The 26,119-nt window shown below is 36.6% G+C and overlaps 1 protein-coding gene and 1 long non-coding RNA gene across 2 annotated transcripts in view; one reads left to right on the top strand and one right to left on the bottom strand.

Moving 5' to 3' along the window:
• The window catches only part of LOC131995121 (uncharacterized), a 55,267-nt gene that overhangs the window by 28,089 nt on the left and 1,059 nt on the right, over positions 1 to 26,119 (bottom strand). The window lies entirely within an intron of this gene.
• LOC106088104 (helix-loop-helix protein delilah) lies at positions 871 to 26,102 on the top strand. Its single transcript, XM_013253419.2, has 2 exons — positions 871 to 1,644; positions 24,434 to 26,102. Exon 2 carries the CDS (start codon positions 24,454 to 24,456, stop codon positions 25,576 to 25,578), a length of 1,125 nt encoding a protein of 374 aa, XP_013108873.1. The 5' UTR covers positions 871 to 1,644; positions 24,434 to 24,453; the 3' UTR covers positions 25,579 to 26,102.

Genomic DNA, 26,119 nt, shown 5'->3' with positions numbered 1-26,119 from the left:
TTCAAATCGATTCATAATCTGGTATAGCTGTCATATAAACCGATCTGGGATCTCGACTTCTTGAGCCGCTGGAGGGCGCAATTCTCATCCGATTTGGCTGAAATTTAGCATGACGTTATTTGTTTGTTGTTATTACGTTATCTTGATTTCCTGAGCCCCTAGAGGGCGCACAAAATCCCCAATAGTTTACCATACTACGCCCCTAAGTTGGTTCATGTCTGGTATTGTGTCCCCACCTAAGTGCCTGTGTCTGTTAGCCGCGAAAGCAGGGCAATGACATAGGAAATGCTCCAACATCTCATCATCTTCCCCACATGCTATCGCATGATACCTAACCCAAACGATGCGGATCGTGCCATCCTCAGAGAAGGCATTAATCCAAGATTGTCCGTGACCTTACCGCCCTGGTTGTTATTAGCCTGATGGCCAGTTTACTGTCCGTACTGAAATAAACACACCATAAATTTTGTTTTACTTGTACTAGCTGAAGTTTGATATGTTGGATATACTGCACTTTAATTTATAAAATAGTTATCTTATTGTGTAGGAACAAAAAACAATGAACAAATAAAAAATAAATAAAACTTTCGTCGAATTGTTTGGCACCCCTGCGCACAACGAAGTGTGGCATTCATTTTTCAGAAGTCAGAGCCAAACAAACCAATGATGATGGCCAATCGTTTGGATAAACACACCGTTTTACACACACGCACATGTGATTTTATCATCTAGGAGTGAGAGCTACAAAGAGAACAACAAGAGACGTGAACAAGATATGAGAATGTCAGTCTTACTCTCTTCGGTGTTCTCCATTCTTGTTGGTTTCAATGCTCGGTGCTATCAAAAACTATCGATTTTAATTCAGTGCAAATTTAGCTAACCTCGGAAGCGGACACGCTTAGAACAAAAGACACTAGAGCGCACTGCGAGCAGCTCGTGCATGCCGGTAAAGTTGTCAATTGATCAACTACGAGATCTCTTGTCGGTGCGGTTTTTTTTCGAAATTTGTACCCCACACATCCTACACTCAATCAGTCGCACGCTACGCTCACTCCATCCGCCGTGTGAGACGCGTAATAATACTATTTTTAGAAGCGATCGCAAAACAAAGCAACGTGCTGAAGCAACCAGCCACCAGCACAGCGTTCGGTGTTTGTGGGGGCATACAAAATAATAACATCTTGGCCAGCAGTAAATTTAATATCTCCTCCGGACGACGCAACCATTCGCCCCTTCGCCGCACACTCTTAAATATCGTTCAATGAGTTTTGTACTCTACTAAAATTAATTCTCTATACGCCACCTCAGATCGGTCCTAGCGGAGCATCCGACGATCTACGCGTAGTCGCTAGTCACCTGCAAACGTACAAGTGACGGACACAAATCCAAACAAACGCTCTGCCGGCAATGATAAAGTACTGAAATATTTGATATATTCTAAAATTAATACAAGCGTCGGAGAATCCGAGGCACCGCACGCCAACTCTTCATTTGCAGCTAGCGATTGCAACAACAGTTCGAGCTAAAGGCAAATCGTCACATGAGTGCTTTGCCACTTGTTAATCGTTGATGTTATAGCATTTGCCTACCCTTGACTGCAGTTAGTCCATCAGGAGGCCGAGCGGCTCGAACATTTTTTTTGTGGTAAATATTCCATTGTATTGCTATTTGCTTCTGTCCCCGTTCTGTCCCTACCAGAGTATGCGTTTATAATTTATTTTCGGGACGAAGGGATGCAATCCCAAGTAACTATATACTGTTCCTACTGATTTAGATCGAACTAAAGATTTGACTTTTATCTACATTGGCGCCAAGTTTGGTTTGTTTACGGCATTGTTTCTCCAACAAATTGATGAGATTATATAGCACTGTGGTACTGGGTATTAATTGAGTGCATTGTATAGCGTCTGTCCGTTTGTCCGTCTGTCTGCTTACATTAATCTTAAAAAAAATTACAAAACACAAACACGATTTGACAGGGTAGCACTTTATAGGGATATAGCCTTACCCAAAATTTCACCGAAATCTGACGAAAAATGGGTAGATCGGTCCAACTGGTAAATATATACAAATAAGTTCCGATCTGGAAAGTACGCATTAACGAGCTCAAGAAATCGGTTCATATGGGGACTGAATGAAAATATGCCTCTGGTAAAAAATTAACTGTACAAAGTTTCAGTTCAATATCGCTTTTTGATAGATTGTAGAATGTTTACAACAGACACATAGAGGGACGGACATAAAAAAAAAAATATAAAAACTCTGTATGGTCAAAATGGATATTTCGATGTATTGCAAACTGAATGACGAAGTAAATACTCCCCCATCTTTCGGTGGTTTGCTTTAATAAAATTTTTAATAAAATTTCTGTTTCGATCCCTTTTTATCCCCTCCAACATAGAACGGGGGTACACTAATTTCGCCATTCCGTTTGTAACAACTCTAAATATGCGTCTGAGACCCCATAACATTCTTGATCGTCATGACATTTTAAATCCGTCTGTCTGTCGAAAGCACGATTACTTTCGAAGCAGTGAAGTATTGCACAAATATTTCTTGTTAATGTAGGAAGGTTGCGATTAAAAATGTGCCAAATCGGTCCATGTTCAGATGTAGCTCCCACATAAACCGATTTCCTAAATATACTTCTTGAGACTTTATAGAGTGCAGTTCTTATCTGATTTGACAGCAGTTTTGCACGATGATCTTTACTATATCCTCAAATATATGTATTAAGTATTGTTCGAATCGGGGTAAAATCTGTTACATTTCTCATATAAACCGATCTCCCGAATACACATCTTGAGCCTTTGGAGAGCACAATTATTATCCAATTTAAATTTTGCACCATGACTTTTCTGTGACCATCAACAGATGAAACAATTATGTTTCGAATCGGTCTATAACCTGATATAAGTCCCATATAAACCGATATCCCGAATATATTTTTTCAGCCTCTAGAGGGCGCAATTTTTATTTCTGTGCCAAGTATGGTTCAAATCGGCCTAAGACCTGATTTGACTTCTTGAGCCCCTAGAGGCCGCAATTACCATCCGATTTGGTTGAAATTTTGGATGAAGTGTCTTCACTTTGACATTTTTGTATGACTTTCATCATCAAGTACGGTCCTTATCGGCCTATAACATGATATAGGTCCTATAAATTTCAAAAAGTCATTCAAAGAACTTGTTACATACGATCCATGGTATATAAGATTCGACCCGGCCAAACTTAACACGCTTTTACAAGTTTACTTTTTTTTTAGTAAAATGTCCGTAAAGACCTCAATCCTTGGATGGTGCTAAAAATTTGTTGCACGCAATTAGTTATTACTTGGGCCAATGAAAATATGTTATAAAGTTGCGGGTCTCCCCAGTTTTTTTGTTAAAAATGCCAATATTGTACTTCACAGATCTCCTATTAGGGTTAACATAGTTTATAAAAATTAAACTTAAAATGCATCTACATTAAGTAGTCTTTACAGTACAGTAAGCAAACTTGATAGTGCTGGGCCAAGTTTTCTGTATAGAGACGAAAAAATGAAATTACCTTTTTTTACGAAAAAATGCCAAAAATTTACTTTTTTCACATTTGTAACTCGCATAACTTTTGACTGAAGAATCTGACCTTAGCATATATCGCAACTAATAAATAGTAAATTTTATAAGAAATGCATTCACAAGAAACAAAATAAGAGAACAGCCTCTGCGAAAATTTCAAAAAAAATTGTTTGTCATAGGCCTGTTTTTGTAGGGCTTTTTAAGCACTTTCAGACAAAAATTTTGGAAAATCGGGCTATAAATGCGCTTTTGACACCCCGAACAGAATTTTGTAGGGCCAAGGTGACCAACTTTGAAGGTCCCCCAATGGGTCCCATGCCTTCTAGGTCAATTTCTAGGGAAACTTTGCAGATAATGTGTTTAAAACCTCAGCTATAACCATTAAAATTTCGTGGACATATAGACTTTTGGAATCTGCTGCAAAAATAAAAACCTAAAGACAAACGTTTCTTTAGCAACGAATATACCATTGATTGCAGTTGTTGTTGTAAATTTTATCACCAATAATGATTAAAAATGAAAATCGCACTAGACCTCAAGCTAACTTTTTTGCGAGGATTTTTATAAATAATGCACTAAAAAATCGAAATGCCGAGGTGATCAACTTTAGGGGCCTACACAACCAACGCATTGAAATCGTTTGCACCTCAGCCTATCTCTACACCCGAACAAATAATTTATTGGGATATTTCTTTAAGGCAGAATATTGTCAAACAATGTAAGCGGAGTAGAAATTTTGTTGCTTCCAGCCTGGCGCCGTTTGGTGAGATGTATTTTTGTTTTTGGTATTGCTAATATTTAAAAAATTTCACTTTCCTAGTTCACATCCTCACACGACCGTGAACCTCTACTTACTAACTGCTGGCAGACTGATCTTAACCCAATGAAACAACCAAAAATGAATCTTTATTAGCTAGATTCTCTGCCAAAATGGAAGACACACAAAATATAAACAAACCAAAAAAATCGTCTTTCTTGTAACATATCGCCTTTTACTGCAAGCGAAGTATTTTTGGCTTGAAAAAAGTTTTGAACTTCTGCGTAGAAGAACCATCCCTCCCCAAAGACGAAGTTCATAAAAGTTTTACCATAGCCGAGATGACATCACGATTAATTCACGATCAACGTTCAAGGGCGGAGGAAAATGTTGTACAGCTACCTCAAAAATAGTACTTGCCCAATAAAACTGTTTTTCAACATATTCCAGTAATATGTGGATCAATATGTTCTTTTATGCCTCACCTCAACCAAGGCGAATATGGGCGAAATCAGACTACATTTAGATATCGCTTGTAGCTTTCAGAAAATGCTTTAACGACCACCCTGTGCTACAGTGTGCTACTCTGGGTTTTAAAGGGTGATTTTTTAGCTATTATCTTTTTGTCAACACTGGTTTAAACAGCTCACGCACGTTTTGTGTTTTGTTCCACTGTCAAACATTTATAGTTTGCTCTATAATTTAACCATGAATCATCTTACAAACGAACAATGCTTGCAAATTATTGAACATTATTATCGAATAGCGTGCTCTGTTAAGAAAGTTCATCGCGCGCTTCTTCCAATGAGGGACGAAGCTCATTTTTGGCTCAATGACGTACGTAAACAAGCAGAATTGTCGACTTTGGAGTGAAGATCAGCCAAAAGCATTGCAAGAGCTACCAATGCATCCAGAAAAAGTAACAGTTTGATGCGGTTTATGGGCTGGTGGCATCATTGGACCGTACTTCTTCAAGATGATGCGAATCGTAACGTAACTGTGAATGGTGAGCGCTATCGTGAGATGATATCCAACTTTTTTTTCCCAAAATGCAAGATGTTGACTTGCATGACATGTGGTTTCAACTAGAAAGTGCCACACAGTACTACGTTCGCTTTTCGCTACATTGTTCACCAACTACTTATTTTAAATAATCGACTTTAAAGCAAGAATACTCCCTGATTTCATACAGTAGAACATTCCCTCATTGGGGACCGGTCAATTGGCCGCCTAGATCGAGGGATTTAACTCCTTTGGACTATTTTTGTGGGGCTATGTTAAAGCTCATGTTTATACAGACAAGCCCGCTTCAATTGACGCATTGGAAGACAACATTGACGCATTTATTCGTGAGAGACCTAGATCGAGGGATTTAACTCCTTTGGACTATTTTTGTGGGGCTATGTTAAAGCTCATGTTTATACAGACAAGCCCGCTTCAATTGACGCATTGGAAGACAACATTGACGCATTTATTCGTGAGAGACCGAGCGAAATGTTGGACTAAGCGGATGGACCATTTGAGGCTCAGTCACCGTCAAGATTTGCATGAAATGATCTTAAAAAATGGACCGTACTATCGATTCAAATAAGGATTTCATGAATTTTTCTGAATTTTATGTTTTTTTTTTGAAAACTTTCCTTTAGCTCTTAAAAGGTCACCCTTTAGTTGACATCTACTAATTTCTTCAACACTCAAATGCACATAACTTTCAATCTACTGGAACGATTTGATTGAAATATTTTTAAACGAAAAGCTTTTCGAGCTGGGCAACACTTTAAATCGCTAAAGTATATGAACAATTATAAATAGTAAATTAAATGTTTTTTTTTTTTCAATACTTAATTTTCAACGCTTTTCCAAAACTTTGAAAAAGTGAAAGGATTTATATTAAAAAATTTATAAATTGTGATCCAATTTATTTGAGTTTATATGAAACAAAATGAACCATATTGACACCAGGTTATTGTTTTTCAAAAAAAGATGCAAAATCCAAAATTTTATCAAATTGGCCGAAAAAAAACTACAATTAAGGAATTTTTAAGTTATTAGAAGTCTTTGAAAATTTTTGTTTTGGCAAATCTTGACAGCTAGTTTTATAAAATAGTGAAAACACCGATGCTGAGCTAAAAGCGGAACATAAAATCTCGCTGTTCCTTTCTGTTCCTTCTTTGTTTCACTCCATTTTTATTTGCATTCTCTAAAAAAGATAGTCGGCGTAAAGGTGGCAACTTTATGTATATGATTCTGAAAGCGCTTGTAAGCTGCCAATTAATTGGCTATCAAAGTAGAACCACTCAACACCCACTGTTGACTAGAGGGCGCAATTCCAATCCAATTTGACTGAAATATGTTGTTCCGAATTGTGCTGTGTCTTCCAAAAGTTATGCCACGTATAGTCTGAATCGGTCTATTACTTGAAGTAGCTCCCACATTCACCGTCTGTCAAAATTTTGTAATGCGGTATAATTTTTATGGTTTGTATTGAATGACCAATTAATACTCGCATGTATGGGTCTTAAGCGTTAATGGGCAATATCCCTAAATTGAACGGAATATGGTCAACATGGTACTCAAATAATAGAACATTTTGCATAGAACACAAAATAAAATTATAAATCAAATCAACTCTTTTACATATATTTTTTCTTCATATTCCTAACATTAAAAAACAAAAACAAAATTCTAAGTTTGGTTAAGCACTTTCACTCTAGAGCGATTTAAATGTGATAACAATTAAATATAAGCACCACAAAATCTGCGTTCAGTAATTAAAAATAAACAAAAGAGTTATTTAAACACAAAATAAAAACATATTAACACATTCCTAATATATGGTAATATAGCCACATTGTTTTAAGAGTTTCAAATTTTTTTTTCAAAATATTAAAATAACCCCATTTATCCATTTTGGACTTAATAAATTCTAATTGACCCACTCCATAACTCCACCACCACCGTGCTTCACCGTTCCAACTAAATTTTGTTTTTCCAGCTCAGTCCCGGACTTGCGCAACACTATTTGCCGACCTTTAATGCCAAAAATACAGAATTTGCTCTTGTCGGAGAAAATAATTTGTTTCCAGAATTCAGGAGGCTTATTGATGAAAGTATTAGGGAATGCAATCCGCTTTTGTCTGTTTATGACTGAAAAATACGGCTTTCTTCGACCAACTCTTCCATGAAATCCAGCTCTATGTAATATTTTTCTGGCAGTTTCGGCACAGATGCTTTTTTTTAAACATTGTTTTAATATTTTCAACAATTTTGGTTGACGTTATACGAGGGACGCCCAGGCCGAGGCTTTGAAGTTATAATGGTTTCTTTGTAACTATTAATTACGCGCTCGACAGAAGAATACGTTCTTCCAACTGTTCCACCAATATTTCTAAAGCTTTGTCATTCTTTCCACAATTTAATAATTATTTTTCTTTCAGATATGCATGTTTCCTTTCCTTTAGTTTCCATGCTTCCAAATTTATTAATTAAAAAAAAACACGTGTAACTATCACTTGTTATGATAATGAACTGAAACTAATCAAAAATAAGAACAAGCATCATAAAGAGTAAGGGGTACTTTCGATGTAAACAAAGTGAACGCAGACTTTTTGGATGTCATAATTTCTTCTTATAAGACAAAAGTACCGTTAGAACAAAAAGCAAAAGCGAACTTGTATTTTTGTTTTTGTTTTCTAATTTTGAAATATAAAGAAACAACATATACAACAAAACTTAACTTCAATTATTTTTTTAATATTGTTTTTTAATCATTAAAAAATAAATTGTCACATTAACGCAGACTTTATGGACTATGGAAAAAAGCGTTCTAAATTTGGAGTCATTAAAAAAAAAATACGGCCTCAAAAATCGGTCGTGTTTTTTGGAAGAAAACATTTTTTCGAAAAAATAGCGAGCAATGTTGTTTGTGGCGATATTTCCAAAAAATCATTACCACGAATTTTCATTTATTTAAAAATATTTTCGAAAATTATTTTAAAGGTTTTGATTCCTACAACTTTTGTCCCCGATATTTTTGTTCTACGCAAAATTTTCTTTAATTCGGGCACCATTTTGCCAATATTCATTTTCACTTGATGAGGGGAGGGCCCGTTTGGGGCTCTCATGCCCGAGCCCCAAAAACGGACTTGATATTCGTGCTCTCTGGGTCATTTTAGGAGACAAGCAGACAGTTCGATTTTTTTCCATTTTCCCCGTAAACAGCACTTTTGCATTTTAACGCTTAATTCGAGTGATAATAACAATTTTTTTAAGAGGTGAAAAGGTGAAGAGGTGAGAAAGTGAAGCCTAAAACAAACCACATTTTTGAATCATGGTCCCTCTTCCTGCAAGTGTTCGCATAGATGCATACTTCCACAACGATGTGGAAGTTTGAAGAATTGATGCTTTTTAAAGGCCAGAAAATCCAACTGGTGCTTTCAGAGGTCTAAAAACTCACTTCCCAAGACTCAATAAAAAACGAACTGAGACGATTTTTTTTTAAATATATTTTTCATCCTCGCAAAAGCTAATATTTAGTCCGACATAGTTGATTGGCAAAATAGTCAGTAAAATTCACATTATTTACATACCAAACTATCTCACTTTATAACTTTTAGATTGACAATTCGTTAAAAATAACCTTTTTTGAGAATATAAATATTTTCTGCCATTAGAATTTCACAAATTATAGCAAAGAAATTGGCGATCCGTGACACTGTGTATCGCAGCGTCATGCGATTCACATCGAAAAGAGAAGTATCCTCATTATTTCTCAACGGAATTTTCGAGGCAAAATATTTTTTATAGTACCCCGTTTTTTAAAGCAAAAGTACCACAAGGTATAAAAAAAAACAGAATGGCGATAGAGAATACTCGCATTGAATATCAATTAATGTCCGCCCTTGCATTAGCACTGAAGTACTGGCAAATGACTGGGACGTAGAAATATTTGTGATCCTTTTGCATATGGATCGTTTCGAAATGGCATGATAAAATTTCACCAAACCAAGATTTGTGATTCACGGATCTCAGAATGATAAACGAATTCACCAGTCTCCATGTGTACTCGTATGTGTGAATGTGTGTGTGTCCTCAACGGATGGATGGATGTCTGCAATCGAATGATACAAAAGCAACAAACGTCAAATTAACTTGAGCCCATATTTGGAGAAGTAACTTTCCTGTTAAGAGCTGCTGATGCTGGAGTGACGAAAAAATTGACATACTAAACACAGTTTGTGGAAACTTGTCGGTGCGGCCAAGAGCCGCTACACTAGAAACCTCAGACCAAGAGTCTACTTTAGTTGGTCATTCCATCTTTGGCATCGGAGACTCACATGCGGCCACAACCAAAACACATGGAATACCATCTTTGGCTAAAGTCAGTCAAGGATACGCACAGCCACAAAGCGCAACGTTGTCGCTGTGTACTGCCTATTGGCTGCACGCATGTACATTCCATCTCAGCAAACATTTTCGGAAGGCTATGCGGCTTTTGGCAAACAAACTCTGCCTCCACAAAGCGCTGGCTGACTACCTTTGGTGAGACATACTTGCAGTGTTGTCGCCATGAGATGCTCCTTCAATCACATACTGTCCACCACTTCTCACAGTAGCTTTGGGGGTGGGGGCAATTTGTACATAGAATACCCTACCTTGTAGCAAGTGACCGCTTAGCGGTAGGTCCAATGTACAACATTCATCCATCGATTGTCCATTGCCATCGCAAAACGACATCGTCTATCAATTACATCTACAGACTCCAAAAACGTTTGCGCCTAATTAGAAAATGCCATGAGAAAATAGTCAAAGAAAAGCCCCAAGCAAGCGAGCGTAGCGCAACCGATCTTTGTCGCCGCAAGTAGTCAGTCGTCGATGGAATCTAGCATCGTTTCTCAAAATCCGCCATCACAGTGTTTGTGCGTCCGAGAGCTCATATTTATTTATTTTCCCCTTTTAAGGATCGGAATTATTAAGCAATAACAGCAAAATTCAGTTGTACAATAACTTGGCCAATGACAGGCTGTTTGTGTTTCGAGTTGACAAGTTAACGAGTTCGAAACAGTCAAAAACTGAATATGCCCTGACAAGCGAATCTGAAAGTAATGCCACAGTAATGTCACAAAACCCATGCCCATGCAAAAAGCTAAACTTTTCCATTAGAGCATTACTATGAGATTTATTAAGGTTGAAGAAATCTTTTCGAGCTATGCTCCTTAAGGGATGGTACTCTATTCGGTTTTCCCCTGAACAACTCAAACTCAATTTGTAAATGAAAAATGTGTGAAAAATGTAAATGCTTTTGTTAAGGCTACTGACTTAAAAGAACCAATTAGGCACAAGTAATCCAAGTGTAATATGATGACGGGATTGCGTTGGTATAGAAAATTTGCTGTAATTACAAATTGCAAATTTGCCAATGACCAACCACTCCATTATGAAACAGGGTCAAACTTTTCACATATCAGCGATTGCTGTTTAAGCTCAATGATGAGGGACCTCCTTTTTAAAGCCGTGTCTAGACGGTATTGCACAGGGTGACACCTCTTTAGGGAGAAGTTTTTACATGGCATAGTACCTCAGAAATTTAGCCAGCTCCTTATGCTGGTTACATTTCTGAAAATTTTGGGTGTTATAATGTGTCTTCTTTGATATGCAGTTTACATAACTTTTACGCAATTATTATCCGAATTTTCCACACTGACGTCTTCAATGACCTCCAAAGGTCAAAATATCGTTAAAGGTAAGGAAATGACCTTGGGACAAGGCAACATTGAACCGTGGTTAAAGGCACAAAAAAGCCTTGCAAATAGGAGCGTCTTTAAATGTTTAATTTTTTTAGGTTAAGGTGCAAAGTTAAAAAAAAAGAATTTTTCAAAAAATAATAATTGGACAGTCGTCTATGAAGAAAAATAAGAATCAATCAACGATCAAAATTGGAAACGGATGGTCATGTACGTTAGTAAATAGGAAATTTAATTTAAAGAAAGCATTTATTTAAAATTTCGAATTCTTTGGCTCGTTTTGAGAAAACATTAGGCATTAGTGGGACCGGCATACATTCAATAATGCATGAACATTTAACCGTCAAAAAAATTTTGTTCGTGTTGGATCCCACACAATTTTTCAAAATCTCAAAAAAGCCTCGTGTTGATTGGTCGAAAGAAATGCTCCAAAAATACTATTGCAGTGCTTCGAAACACATACGACATCGTGGTAATTGATAAATCGTGGAGTTACGCGTACGAACCCGAAAGTAAACAGCAGTCGACTGTATGGGTGTTTCAAGAAAAGCAAATCCAACAAACGTTGCTCGGGCACGATGCACTTCCAAGCAAATCCCGTACGTAAAAAATAAAATGAGTGGTCAACGTGTTTCCACACGTGAAGAAGCAAAAGTGCTTCGACAATTGGTTTAAACGCATGCAAAAGTGTATGGATCTTAATGGGGAATATTTTCAAAAATAATAATTCTATTTTCGATAATTAATATCTGTTTTTGTGTTCTCTAATCCCGAAATATAAAAGGCAACCCTCGCAAATGTGCATTTTATTTCCGAATATCATTCTAGGACCTAACTAGATCTTAGCATCGAATGAAAAAAATACATCCATATCTAGACGTCGCAGCGGCAAAGGACCAAAAGAAAATAGGGAACTGTTTGCAGAAAAAAATATTATCCACAAGTCTAATATGTAGTACAAATATCGATCATGAAAATTAGTCTATACTTCCAAGACTTGCAGCTGTATTTATTAATTTTTTTCTTTTAGTTTTTGTACAATAAATCCACATCAGCATTTTGTGTTCATAAATCTAAAATAGCACCTGAATAACTAAAGTGCAATTATTTTTTTTTTTATGTTAAGTCATGTTTACACTTGTCGCAGATCCTGATTTTCAATTATATATGAGCTATATGAAGTTATTGACCGATATAGACCGTACTTGTCATGAGTGTAAGAAGTGATAGAAAAATACCACCTCCAAAATGTCAGGCAAATAGAGTAATAATTGCGCCCTCCAGAGGCTCAGAAAGTCAAATTGGGAGATCGGTTTATGTGGTTTATCAGGTTATCAACCGATTTAGACCATACATGGAACAGTTATTGGAAGTCATACCAAAACTACATATGCAAAATTTCAAGCAAACTGGATAAGAATGGCGCTGTCTAGAAGCTCAGCAAGTCTTATCAGGAGATCTGTTTATATGGCAGCTATATCAGGATATAAACCGATTTGAACCATACTTAGCGCAATTGTAGGAAGTGCTACCAGAATACCACGTGCCAATTCAGCCAAATCGGATAAGAATTGCGCAGGCAGGCATATCAAAACATGTACCGATTTAGCCCATTTAAAATTCCAACCGACCTATGTTAATAAGAAGTATTTCTGCAAAATTTCAATCGCCTAGCCTTACTACTTCGAAAGTAAGCGTGCTTTCGACAGACAGGCGTACAGACGGACAGGCATAGTTAGACGATCAATAACATATATATATATATATATATATATATAAGTTAACAGTTACTAAATTTCTGTTTTTATTAATTTGAGTGCTTTTACAGAACTCAATCAAAAATCTTAAACTTAGGTTGAAGTTGGTTGGTGCTGCTGTTGGCGCTGCTGCTGTTGGTTGGTGCTGTTGCTGGTGCTGCTATTGGTTTCTTGCTGATTGACGATTTTGTTATTGTTGTCGTCATGAGGTGTCAGGTTACCCGCTTTGCTGTGTTTGCTGTTGACCTGCGGTACTGGTGGATACGGATTGTTGACTCTTGCGTTAGCTGTAGAAATGCTTACATTTCATTACCATTACCATTTCATATTGTTGCTTACAAATCATGATGGTTCACTGTTTGTTGTTGCAGGCGGACAATGTTGACTGACAGCGGTCAATGAATTAATCAATAGAATCAGCAATTTTTTGGTATCGAAATCCAATATAAAGAATTTTTTGTTTGGCTGACATCCCAGCAAACATCTTTGATGTTAACACCTCCCCTCTTAGTTACGAGCGTCCTCGATCGTAATACCGTTAGAAGTAAGGTATCTGAGATAATCTTGGTACGTCTCTTGGAAAGTTTGTTGAATTCGATGTCGGAACTGATAGTTGATTGGGAGGTGCTAGATTAACGGTTTCAATCAATGGGCGCTGCTTTCTTCTTATCAAGAACAATACCAGAATGAGAGCTGCAGCTATTGTGAGTAAATGCACGGCCGCACTCCATTTGTTTTTAATGTTCAACAGTTCTATCGCTTTTGTATTGTTTAGATGGATCCTTTTTACAAATTCCAAAGTGGTTACTTCTTCTATTTTTGATCCAGGAGATCTAGGTTGTAGGATTGCAGGTAATGGTTCGGCATACGTTGTTTGGAAATAGTTGTATGTCTCGTTGTCAATTGTTATGGAAGCGTTTTGAAACTTGATTATGAAGGTTCCCGTAAGATTGTACTGCTCGTCGTTGATGAGAATGGTACCATCGAATTGATTTAGTAGAATCATCCCAGGCAAGACTTCCTCTACTGTAGGGGTGGTGCTATGTCTCAATAAAGTACAGTTTGCTTCTACGCTTTTTAAAAGATTTAACAAACAATTTTCTTTTTCTATTCTTTTGACATTATTTAAATTACAAACAGTCAGATTATTGAAAGATTTACATGGTTTAAGGATCCCATAGGATTCATTTTTACAAACTAGTATTTCATTATAATCAATTTTATTAATAAGATCCCCACTCTTAGTGGGTTTAATCAAGAGTTTACTGCAGGAATCTAAATTCGTAGTCGGTACATTGACGATATAAATAAGTGATTTTTCATTTGATGCAATTTTTACTTCAGAGAATTCGAATATTTCTTCTATGTTTACAAAGGGAATTGAATCTTTCTCGAAAAGCTCTTTTGCAATATTCACTTCAGTGTTCGACAATACAAATGAATTTATTATGCCGGACTTTGCCCAGTGAATGGCATAATTTACATTAACAATTTCTTCCTTTAAAAGGTCAATTTTCATTTTGAGCATGGTTATAAAATTTTCATTGGTTTTTACAATTTTTATAATTTTGTTGGTATTTTCTGTGAGTTCATCTATTTTTTTTAGAGACAGATTATTTATTACAACCTGCCTATTATTGCTTGACAAAACATTGTTAATTTTTTGCTCTATTATCTCGAAATCGTCGTGATCTGGATTTCCGGCGATCCATTTCCAACTTTTCTTAATTCTATTGATTTTTCTATTTCCTGAAGTTACAATTTTTAAATTCTTTAATTATTCACCAAAATTTTTTTCTCTACCAGAGTTTTCACATTTTTTTCACTTTCGTACTTAAATTCTTCTTAATTATTAAATCTAACTTTTTCCAACTTTTCTTAATTCTATTGATTTTTCTATTTCCTGAAGTTACAATTTTTAAATTCTTTAATTATTCACCAAAATTTTTTTCTCTACCAGAGTTTTCACATTTTTTTCACTTTCGTACTTAAATTCTTCTTAATTATTAAATCTAACTTTTTCCAACTTTTCTTAATTCTATTGATTTTTCTATTTCCTGAAGTTACAATTTTTAAATTCTTTAATTATTCACCAAAATTTTTTTCTCTACCAGAGTTTTCACATTTTTTTCACTTTTGTACTTAAATTCTTCTTAATTATTAAATCTACGATTCACAAATTTTTTTTGTGTTCATTGCCTACTTACAAATGTATCCCTATAAAGATTTTCCATACGTCCATGGAGGCGATTTCGTTGTCCTTTCGTTAAATCTACTTGGAGAATCGTCCGCTTACTTGTTGACGTGTGTTGAGCCGGTAGTTGTAGCTACAGCCTCTGTGGTCTTCTAGGGTGTTTTTTTGGTCCTTGGTCACAGCCTCCGGGTGCGTTGATGGATTGTTGGGCGCCAGTTAACAGTTACTACATTTCTGTTTTTATTAATTTGAGTGCTTTTACAGAACTCAATCAAAAATCTTAAACTTAGGTTGAAGTTGGTTGGTGCTGCTGTTGGCGCTGCTGCTGTTGGTTGGTGCTGTTGCTGGTGCTGCTATTGGTTTCTTGCTGATTGACGATTTTGTTATTGTTGTCGTCATGAGGTGTCAGGTTACCCGCTTTGCTGTGTTTGCTGTTGACCTGCGGTACTGGTGGATACGGATTGTTGACTCTTGCGTTAGCTGTAGAAATGCTTACATTTCATTACCATTACCATTTCATATTGTTGCTTACAAATCATGATGGTTCACTGTTTGTTGTTGCAGGCGGACAATGTTGACTGACAGCGGTCAATGAATTAATCAATAGAATCAGCAATTTTTTGGTATCGAAATCCAATATAAAGAATTTTTTGTTTGGCTGACATCCCAGCAAACATCTTTGATGTTAACATATATATATATATATATATATATATATATATATATATATATATATATATATATATATATATATATATATATATATATATATATATATATATATATATATATATATATATATATATATATATATATATATATATATATATATATATATATATATATATATATATATATATATATATATATATATATATATATATATATGTATATATGTATATATGTATATATATATATATATATATATATATATATATATATATATATATATATATATAGATATATATATATATATATATATATATATATATATATATATATATATATATATATATATATATATATATATATATGTATATATATATATATATATATATACATATACATATATTGGTATACCCCATCCAATGGTGGAGGGTATACAAAATTTTCTTCATATTTTTTTCTGTGTAGAGTAATTTGGTCGAATCAATTGCATTTGGGTTGCAGTATAAACGTGTCTTATTTAGGGCTGGTGTCGAATAAAATAGTTATGGCTTCAGTTTTGTGGCAATCGGTACAAGCAACTTGGATATATATGCAGTATAAACATAACAATACTCTATATTTATTATCCAGTGTAGGGACTGGTATCATGATTTCCAATCAGTTCATCCACGCTCTCCAAAAAATCGGAAACACAAATAAAACAAGTAAGGTCTTGCCAAAGCCAGGCGTAGCCGACCTTTAGATACTCTACACCACATACGCAGGTAAAGTCGTCGAAGATTAAATTTGCATTAGTTTGCAATGTTGAATTTCGACCAAAGCCGGGTATGCACCTCTGAAGAAATTTTGGGTTGCAGCCATTTCTCCTTTGGAAAACAACTGTGTAGACTACAAGATGGCGACAAACATCAATTTACCATTTGAATAATTTATGGCCCATAAAGCACATATGTACTGAAATTAACCGTTTTTATTTGCAAATAATTTTAATTCATATAGCATTAAGCGCTCAAACATACATTTTCGTTCGTAGTTGCGGGCAAAAATTTTCCAATTGCTTCTGCAGTCAATCAAATTTGTTATTCAAAACAGCAAAAATGTTTGCTAAAACAGCAGTTTTTGTCTGCAGAAAATGGGAAAGCAGAGATTACTGCTGTTCCAACAAACAAAGGGCTGCTGTATAAGCAAACATTTCTAACTGCAATTTCAACTAACAACATCTGCTGTCTTGAGTACACAATTCTGCTCAAACAAATTTGTATGCGACTTCTTAAAGAATAAAGATTATGGAAGTTATAGATTCAGTGGTGATTATAAGCCTCCACTGAGACACACATTTGCATTTGTATTTCATTTTTTCTTCTAACATGCCCTTTACAACTAAGCAGCAGTCATTTTCAGCAAACAACAAATTTTTCAGCTACTTCAGCCTGCTACTCTGAAATTGTAGTAATACTGCTGTAAAAGCAGAACTACTGCTACAATAGCAGCAAAATTAACTTTTAATATTCAGCAGACAGTGTTTGCTATTTTCAACGGACAGTGTTTGCTATTTTCAGCAGACAGTGTTTGCCATTTGCAGTAGACAGTGTTTGCTATTTTAAGCAGACAGTGTTTGCTATGTTCAGCAGACTTTTTTCTATGAGTTTATGTTACCCTGTGGCGCCGATAAAATTTTATTTGAACTGCGTACCTGCAAGCGAAATTTTCGGTAAAGGTATCGGTAACGAAAATTTCGATTAGGATACGTCAATGCAATACTTATGGCAACGAAAATTTCGTAGGAGGTGCATACCGGCCTAAAATCCTAACATATTGTTGGAGTCATAAAGAAAATCGTGGTGCAAAATTTGTGCAAGATTAGTTGATTAATGCGTTTGCAAGGGTCCTAAAAGTGAAAATGGGGAAATACATATTAATGGGAGCTAAATTTAAAACTGAACAGATTTCTATGTGTGATCAGAAGATGATTTTTGTGGGGACCGGTTAACAAATGACTAAATTATTGAGTATTAGTCAAAATTTTACGAAAATATATATGGGAGCTATATCTAAATCTGAAACGAAACAGTTAAGATCATAAAAGAAGACATTGTGCTACATTTAGAGCAAATCTTGTAGATAATACGCTAACAAAGACTCAAAAAGTGATAAGCGGGTGCTACATTTATATGTGAGCTATGTCTTAATCAGAATAGATTTCTATCGGTACCCACAAAATTTGGAACGGAAGTTCTCTAAACCTCTTCTGATCACTGGTGAATTTACCAGTGATCAGAAGAGGTTAGGAGAACTTCCATGCCAAATTTTCTGGGTACCGGTTAACAAATGACTTAATTATTGAGTATTATTCAAAATAGGACGAAAATATTTATGGGAGCTATATCTAAATATGAAACTAAATAAACTGAAATCGGCCAAACTCAGTACAATCATAAAATAAGACATTGTGCAATAGTTAGAGCAAAGCTGACAAAGACTCTAAAAGTGAAAACCGGGTAATACATATGTATGGCAGCTATATCTAAATCTGAACCGATTGCTATGACATTAAACACCAATGCCAGAATTTATAATCCTATGTGCAAAATCGTGTGAATAGGTTATCAAATGATCATATTATTGCCATATTAATCCAAATCAGATCAACATATACATATATGGGATCTATATCCACATATGAACCAATATCGACCAAAATCTGCACCTTTTGTGGTAGTCCTAGACGACAACGTAGTGCAGAGTTGTGAGAAGATCGTATGATAAATGCGCTTGCAAAGGCTCTAAAAGTCAAAATTGGGGGATACATATATATATGGGGGCTATATCTAAATCTGCACTGACTTCGATAAAATTCACCAGTTATATCGAGAATCGTAAGAGAAACCTTCATGCAAAATTTCGTGTCAACTTAGAATTTTACCAAAAAAAAGGCGACCGTAACGCAGCGGATAGCATGTCCGCCGATGACGCTGAACTCCTGGGTTAGAATCCTGGCGAGAAAGTCAGAAACCCCATTTTCAGCGGTGGTTATGCCCTCCTAATGCTTACGACATTTGTAATATGCCATGTAAAAACTTCTCCCCAAAGAGGTTTCGCATTGTTCCTTAAATGGAATGTTCATGGACAACGTAATGGTGGTGGTGGGTATAAAAAACAAATAGTGCGTTCAGCCTGCCCTAAACACTCAATTCGTTGTTAGCCGAAACTCCGCAATTATGATTGAACATCAGCGCACCTAAAAACACTGAAATGAACCCAATAGAAATATTTCCGGTGCTTCAACGAAGTCATCAATTGCTCCCATTCCCATTACCAATAAGCATTGATGAGCTCCGACTCGCAATGGGTTTCAAACGTATTTCAAGCTTCACTTATGACAAACTATTTGCGTAGGTGGGACTCTCTAACTGGGCCATAAAATTCCACATATACACGTCATGTGGGAAAACTGACCCATAATACGGGAAGATCATTTTCTGTGACTACGCACTAGTGCTGGAAGTCGTAGGTTGCATGTCGTAAGTACCAAGCGGAATACACCCACATTTGGTTAATCGCTTGCATTTTGTTATTGAAACGGTACACGAATTAAGCGGCAGTAGTCCACCATTTGGCAGAAAATGAATTCAAACATAGCTCATCAATTCGACGTCATCTTCAAAATGGGGTTTCTTTCAAATCATAAATAAGTGCGTCACATTTTAAAATTGTGTTTAATTCACTTTATTTCATTTGAAATTCCGATTTTGAGCGGCTGCAAATGATTGCTTCAAAAGATGTGCTCTCATTGTTTTCCAATAATTCGGAGAAATTGAAATAAAAACGCTTTACGCTTCGCCATAGATTTAAACATGCATATGAACTAATACATACTAATTCAGTTTTATCGAATTTTATTTATATTTTTAATTCCTTGGCATAGCGAACAACCGACACGAGGGCTGCTATATAAGTTTCTGGCCTAATAATTAAAATACCAATTTTTGTCATCAAAAATAATTTTATTGTTTTTCAAAGTAAGCTCCAGCATGATTTATGCATGCGTTCAATATCAATACCAATTGGCCAACCAAGTTTGTACTCGTACGGTGTGTGGCCCATCAAATCAACGTTTTGGCCGGTCAAAAAGGCGCCTTTTTGAGCCGATGTGTGCGAACTCGCATAGTCATGTTGAACAATGAGTCGTCCCTCTTGTTCTTTTTTCGAATTTCTCCCAAGACTTCAGGCAATCAAATTGTGGTGTACCACTCAGGATTGACCTCCGACGTTGCTCAAGCGCAACAGTCGCCACATGACCAGTTTTGCCGAAGAAACAGGAAACCATTTGCTTCAAAGGGCTTCTTCCACTAACAACTTTCGTTGGATTTGGCTCGTCTTCGAAGACCCACACGGTCGATTGCTGTTTTGTTTCGGGCTCATACGCATAGATCCATGATTTGTCACCTATGATGATCTTATAAACGTCCATTAAAACACCGCGGTCGCACATTTAACACATGACGACTTTGCATTATAAGTCACACACGGCATCAATGTTTTGTGGTGTTGTTCGGGCATTTTTGGACCACCTTCACAGAATTCGACTTTGGGCGAGCGTCGGGTATGACTGAATTCATTAAACCAATTATTCGCACCACTATAGGGTCATCATCATACACAGATTTAAGTTCATCAATGCAATCTTGTCGTGCTAATCCATGCTGAAAGTTTTATAAAATTATCCCACGAAAATGTTCACGAGTTAGTCTTTTTTTTGGCAAATTAATTTTTTCAAGTCACTTTAAACTACACAAATAGAGGTGGTACTTCAAAACGTACTCAGAACGATTTTGCTAGAAAATGTCAAAATTTTCATTGGAAGTGTCAGCATGCATCTGGCAACACTTGGGGTTGCCTAGGCCAGAAACTTATATAGCAGACCTTGTATTATTTTTTGTTGCCAAATTTATAATTTGAGGAGTGCGTTAATAATTAACACATAATTATTGTTACTACCAGAAAAATATATAAGTATTGGGTTGCCCAAAAAGTAATTGCGGATTTTTTAATAAAACTTAGAATGAACTTTAATCAAATATACTTTTTTTACACTTTTTTTCTAAAGCAAGCTAAAAGTAACAGCTGATAACTGACAGAAGAAAGAATGCAATTGCAGAGTCACAAGCTGTGAAAAAATTTGTCAACGCCGACTATATGAAAAATCCGCAATTACTTTTTGGGCAACCCAATATATTAGACAGACGTTAAGTATATACATATATACGTACATATAGAGGAAAATTGGAATGTTATACAAAGATTAATGAGACGGGAGGCAGGAGCATTATTAGGATGCTCCAAGAAATCGGATCAGGAGAAATTTAGGCACAGCACGTTAAAAGGCAGTAGAGAAAGAACATTTTAAACAAGGGCAAAAAAACTTTGTAAACGAAAAAAACCAGCAAAAGCTCGATAAGTTCGGCTGGGCCGAATCTTATATACCCACCACCATGGATCGCATTTGACACGTTCTTTGAATGATTTTTTCAAATATATAGGAAATACCCCTACAGATACGGATGGCCGTACTTATCATGACCATTTAAAGTCATAAAAAATACCTCGTTTAAAATGTCAGCCAAATAATTGTGCGCCCAACTTAAGAAGTCATATCGGCCGATCGGTTAATATGGGAGCTATATCAGTGTGCGAAACTATTTGAACCCTACTTGGCACGGCTGTTGGAGCCTATAGCAAAACTTACATGCAAAATTTCTCTTACTCTCTTATGAAAGTTAGCGAGCTTCCGACAGACGGACGGACATGGCAAAATCGACTCAGAATTTCATGAGGATCAGGAATATATATAATTTGTAGGGTCTCAAATCAATATTTCGATGTGTTGCAAACGGAAGGACGAAACTAGTATAGACCCATCCTATGGTGGTGGGTACACCAACAGTTTAGCGCAGAAAACCACAGGTAAACTGGAACAAAGTAGGTACAGACAGAGACTGAAACAGGATACGCAGTATACTGAATTAAAACAGGGTACTAGATCCAGCAAGATACAGGAGTAAATAGGAGCTGACGCAACCAAGATAAGGAAGTGACTGGTAGAATTCGTAGGGATGGACATACTGGGCACACAAAAAGTCCAAACTCTAAATATCATCAAACATCAACTGAATGAAATAGCTTTTAATTAGAGTCAGCCGAACGAAGCAACACGAAGTTGTTTACACTGTACGTGTGCTTCTGTTAATTTTTCCTATGTGCGGACGTGTGTGCTGCTCATCTATGGTTTAAATAATTTCTTTAATATATTTATTGGACATTCGAGCGTAGGATAATTATGCCATGCATGTTTTGATAATTATGCCATGTATGTCATACGTCACACGCCTCCTTTCCCATATAAAAATACTTGACAAAAAATTGTTTGCGCGTCTTCCACAGGACCATACCACCAACATACAACTTAGTTTTGACATACAATATGAGGAACCCATGATTTGAAGTAATTCCATTTCAAAGTACTGTTAATTGTTATTATGGACAAATATATTCCCCACAAATATAGCTTATTTTACGTACAACAGGAAAGTCAGGTGGATACAGAAAATGACAGGTCAGGTCATAAATCAAATATGTGTCGTGTGATAGCACCTTATGATATATCTCAAAAACAAGAGCTTTTGTATAAACTGTTGCCGGATTTGAAAATAACGCGCCAATCTGAGACAGAAACCCCAAAATTCAAAAGAAACAAAAGACGTGTTGACCAGCGTATCAAAAATTCTTGCAAGAATTTATCGAAAAACAAGTAAGGGATTCGGCCGGGCCGAATCTTATATACCCTCTACCATGGATCGCATTTGTCGAGTTCTATGCGCGGTGTCTCTTTTTAGGCGAACAAAGATTATTGAATAAGAACTATTATACGTTTGGAGTTATAACAAGTTATAGTCCGATTCGGACCATAAATGAATGCTGAACATTGTAAAAGTCATTGTGTAATATTTCAGTTAATTGTACAAAATTTCTGCCAAATCGGATGAGAATTATGCCCTATAGAGGCTCAAGACGTCAAGATCCCAGATCGGTTTATATGGCAGCTGCATCAGGTTATGTACCGATTTACGCCAAACTTAGCACAGTTATTGGAAGCCATAACAAAACCCCTCATGCAAACTTTCAGGCAAATCGGATGAGAATTGCGAGCTCAATTGGCTCTAGAAGTCAAGATCCCAGATCGGTTTATATGACAGCTATACCAGATTATGAACCGATTTGAATCATACTTAACACAGTTGTTGGTGATACCACAGTGATACCAAAACACCACGTGCAAAATTTCAGTCAAATCGGATGAGAATTGCGCCCTCTAGAGGCTCAAGAAGTCAAGACCCAAGATCGGTTTATATGGCAGCTATATTAAAACATGGACCGATTTGGCCCATTTACAATCCCAAGCGACCTACACCAATAAGAAGTATTTGTGCAAAATTTCAAGCGGCTAGAATTACTCCTTCGAAAGTTGGCGTGCTTTCGACACACAGACGGACGGACGGACATGGCTACGAAATGGCATGGCGATCAAGAACATATATACTTTATGGGGTCTCAGACGCATATTTCGAGGTGTTACAAACAGAATGACGAAATTAGTATACGCCCATCCTATGGTGGAGGGTATAAAAAAACATGTAAATCCATCGTAACCAAATCTAAAGTTTTTCAGAAAATAAGTTTACTTGGCGAACATTTTTTTTATGTGAAACGTATTATTTTTTTTCGTGTACGAGTATAGTAAGTAATTACTGCTAAAGTAATTGGCCGGGCCGAACTTTTAATACCCACCACCTCAGGTATATATGTAAATGCATAATTTGTGCCCGATTTGGACCAAATTCGATCCGATTTTGCGGAATTTGGGGACAGTCCCAGACCAACCCTTAAATCATTAATCGAGAGACCGGTCTGTATGGCAGCTATACACAAATTTGGACCGATCTGGGCCAAATTTGTCGAGGGGCCTAATTTAACTCATTCGCCTTTTATGGGCCCAATTCGCCTTTTATGGGCCCAAGACCCTAAATCTATATGGCAGCTATATCCAAATATGGACCGATCTGGGCGAAAATGAAGAAGTATGTCGACTTGTCTAACACAACTCACTGTCCCAAACTTCAGCAAAATCGGATAGTAAATGTGGCTTTTATTGGCCTAAGACCTTAAATCGGCGGATCGGTCCATATGGGGGCTATATCAAGATGTAGTCCGATATAGCCCATCTTCGAACTTAACCTGCTTATGGACGCTACAGTCTCTATTTTAAAGACTGTAGCATGATTTCAACAGACAGTCGGACAGACGGACATGGCTAAATCGTCTTAGATGTTTACGCTGATCAAGAATATTTATACTTTATAGAGTCGGAAGTAGATATTTCGATGTGTTGCAAAAGGAATGACAAAATAAATATACCTCCATCCTTCGGGGGTGGGTATAAAAACCATGTAAATCCATCGTAAGCCAAATTCAACGGTTTTCAGAAAATAAGTTTACTTGGCTAAAAATTTCTTTAATGTGAAACGTATTATTTGTTTGCGTGTACGAAAATAGTATGTGATTACTACTTAATTCGTATTCTCTACTATCTTTTTAATATCCAATAAGAATAGATTCGTCCCTCATGTTACGGTGGGAGATAGCAAACAAAATTAGGTTTTGTCCAAATCTAATAAATTTATTTTTATTTGTTGCAGATACAAGTCTCATACAAAAGATGGATAGTGAGAAATACTCCTTGCGGCACAGACAGAAGCGCAAGCAAGCAGTAGGAAGAATCATTGAGACCCAAGGATATGCCAGTGATAACTCCAACGAATCATTGTCAAGCTCAATTCAGTCAAAGAGCCCACCCTCAAATATTGGAAAATCAAAGACGAAGGCAGCGCCTCTGAGCAAATATCGAAGAAAAACCGCTAATGCGAGGGAGCGAACACGTATGAGAGAAATTAACTCGGCCTTCGAGAACTTAAGACATTGCGTGCCAGCGTGTATTACGAACGAAGATGTGGGAACCACCAATGAGAAACTAACGAAAATTACAACTCTTCGTTTGGCCATGAAGTACATACGGGTTCTCTCAGAAGCCCTAGTTAACCCACAAAAAGCCGACTACGAATTCCTGTACGAATGTGCTCTTTTCAAACCCTATCAGAGGGTTTTCATTGAAAGCCCCGACGAAATGGACGTTCCAGAACCCTGTTTGAAGCGGGGAAAGGTGAAAAACTCAAAAACAACTGCTCCAAAATCAAACGCCTCCCGCAAGGTATCGCCCACTAAAAAACAGAGCAAAAAAGACAAGTTAAATGACGGTCAACCACTGTTATCATCGCCCATTCCCAACCTATGTCAAGCATCACCCGCCTCGAATGCCTCATCAGCGTATGCCTCATTGTCATCCTCGGACTCTTCGGCTTCCCCACTTTCAAACTCTTCTCATCGATTTGAATGCCAGAGCCTCAAAAACAGTATGAACCGCGTCCAACACCGCCATCTATCAATGTCTGACTTGAGCAATTTCATGGTGGAATCCGATGGAGAATCACTTCACTTATCCGAACATAGTATGAGTCCGCTACACACAAAACACAAAATAACACCAGTGACTAGTGATCCCTTCGATTGTTCTCCCAGCGACATGCCAACTTTGGAAAATCCCTTGGAATTGAGCCTTCGTCTGATGGAACCCACCAATGACTCATTGACCCTCTCGCCTGCTCAAGTGACGCCCTCGTCGTCATCCTGTTTCAGCCCCCTAATGAATTTGGAGCCATTCAATGCCTTTGATCTATTCCATTCGGACTTCAGCGAAGAAGCCGCCTTAGATTTATTCCTCACGTGACTCGAATTTGAATACATCCTAACTACATATGAAGTTTGTGTCTATTTTCAAACATAGATTAAACCCGCCTCGCGCTTGATATGAAGCTGACGACACAATGAACAGTGCTCGGCGATCAGAAAAGTCGTTCTTCTGTATATTTCTCTGTTGAAACTAATTCAAAACAATAAAAATTAATTCGCTTCGTTTCTCTATTGCTGACCAACGTAAGTTTAGTTGGACAAAGCAACTAAAAATATATCCGCAACTTGCAAGATGTAGACAGTTTATTTTTATAAATCAGCGTTTGTTTGCCCAATGCCCAATATGTGTGTATATACGACTCAACTTTGGATCACTGGGCCATTCATGCTCTGCACCAATGGCTTCCAGTTCCTTTGATGTGTACATGAGCAAGTTAAAAAACTACTGAATTCTCTCGTGTCATATTTATGTATTTAATGCTCAGTTTATGTAAGGAATGTTTTGTAATAACCCTAACTCTAGTTTTTGTTTATATACTCGTTTTTATTCAGTTTATAAGAACTAAGCTACTCACACT

Source organism: Stomoxys calcitrans, chromosome 2, assembly GCF_963082655.1.
Source record: "Stomoxys calcitrans chromosome 2, idStoCalc2.1, whole genome shotgun sequence".
Classification (NCBI taxonomy): Eukaryota; Metazoa; Arthropoda; class Insecta; order Diptera; family Muscidae; genus Stomoxys; species Stomoxys calcitrans.
This window is presented reverse-complemented; position numbering and strand designations above follow the sequence as displayed.

Bases quoted from the DNA above. Each gene is read 5' to 3' on its own strand.
- LOC106088104 (XM_013253419.2), top strand. From the start codon at position 24,454: ATGGATAGTGAGAAATACTCCTTGCGGCACAGACAGAAGCGCAAGCAA.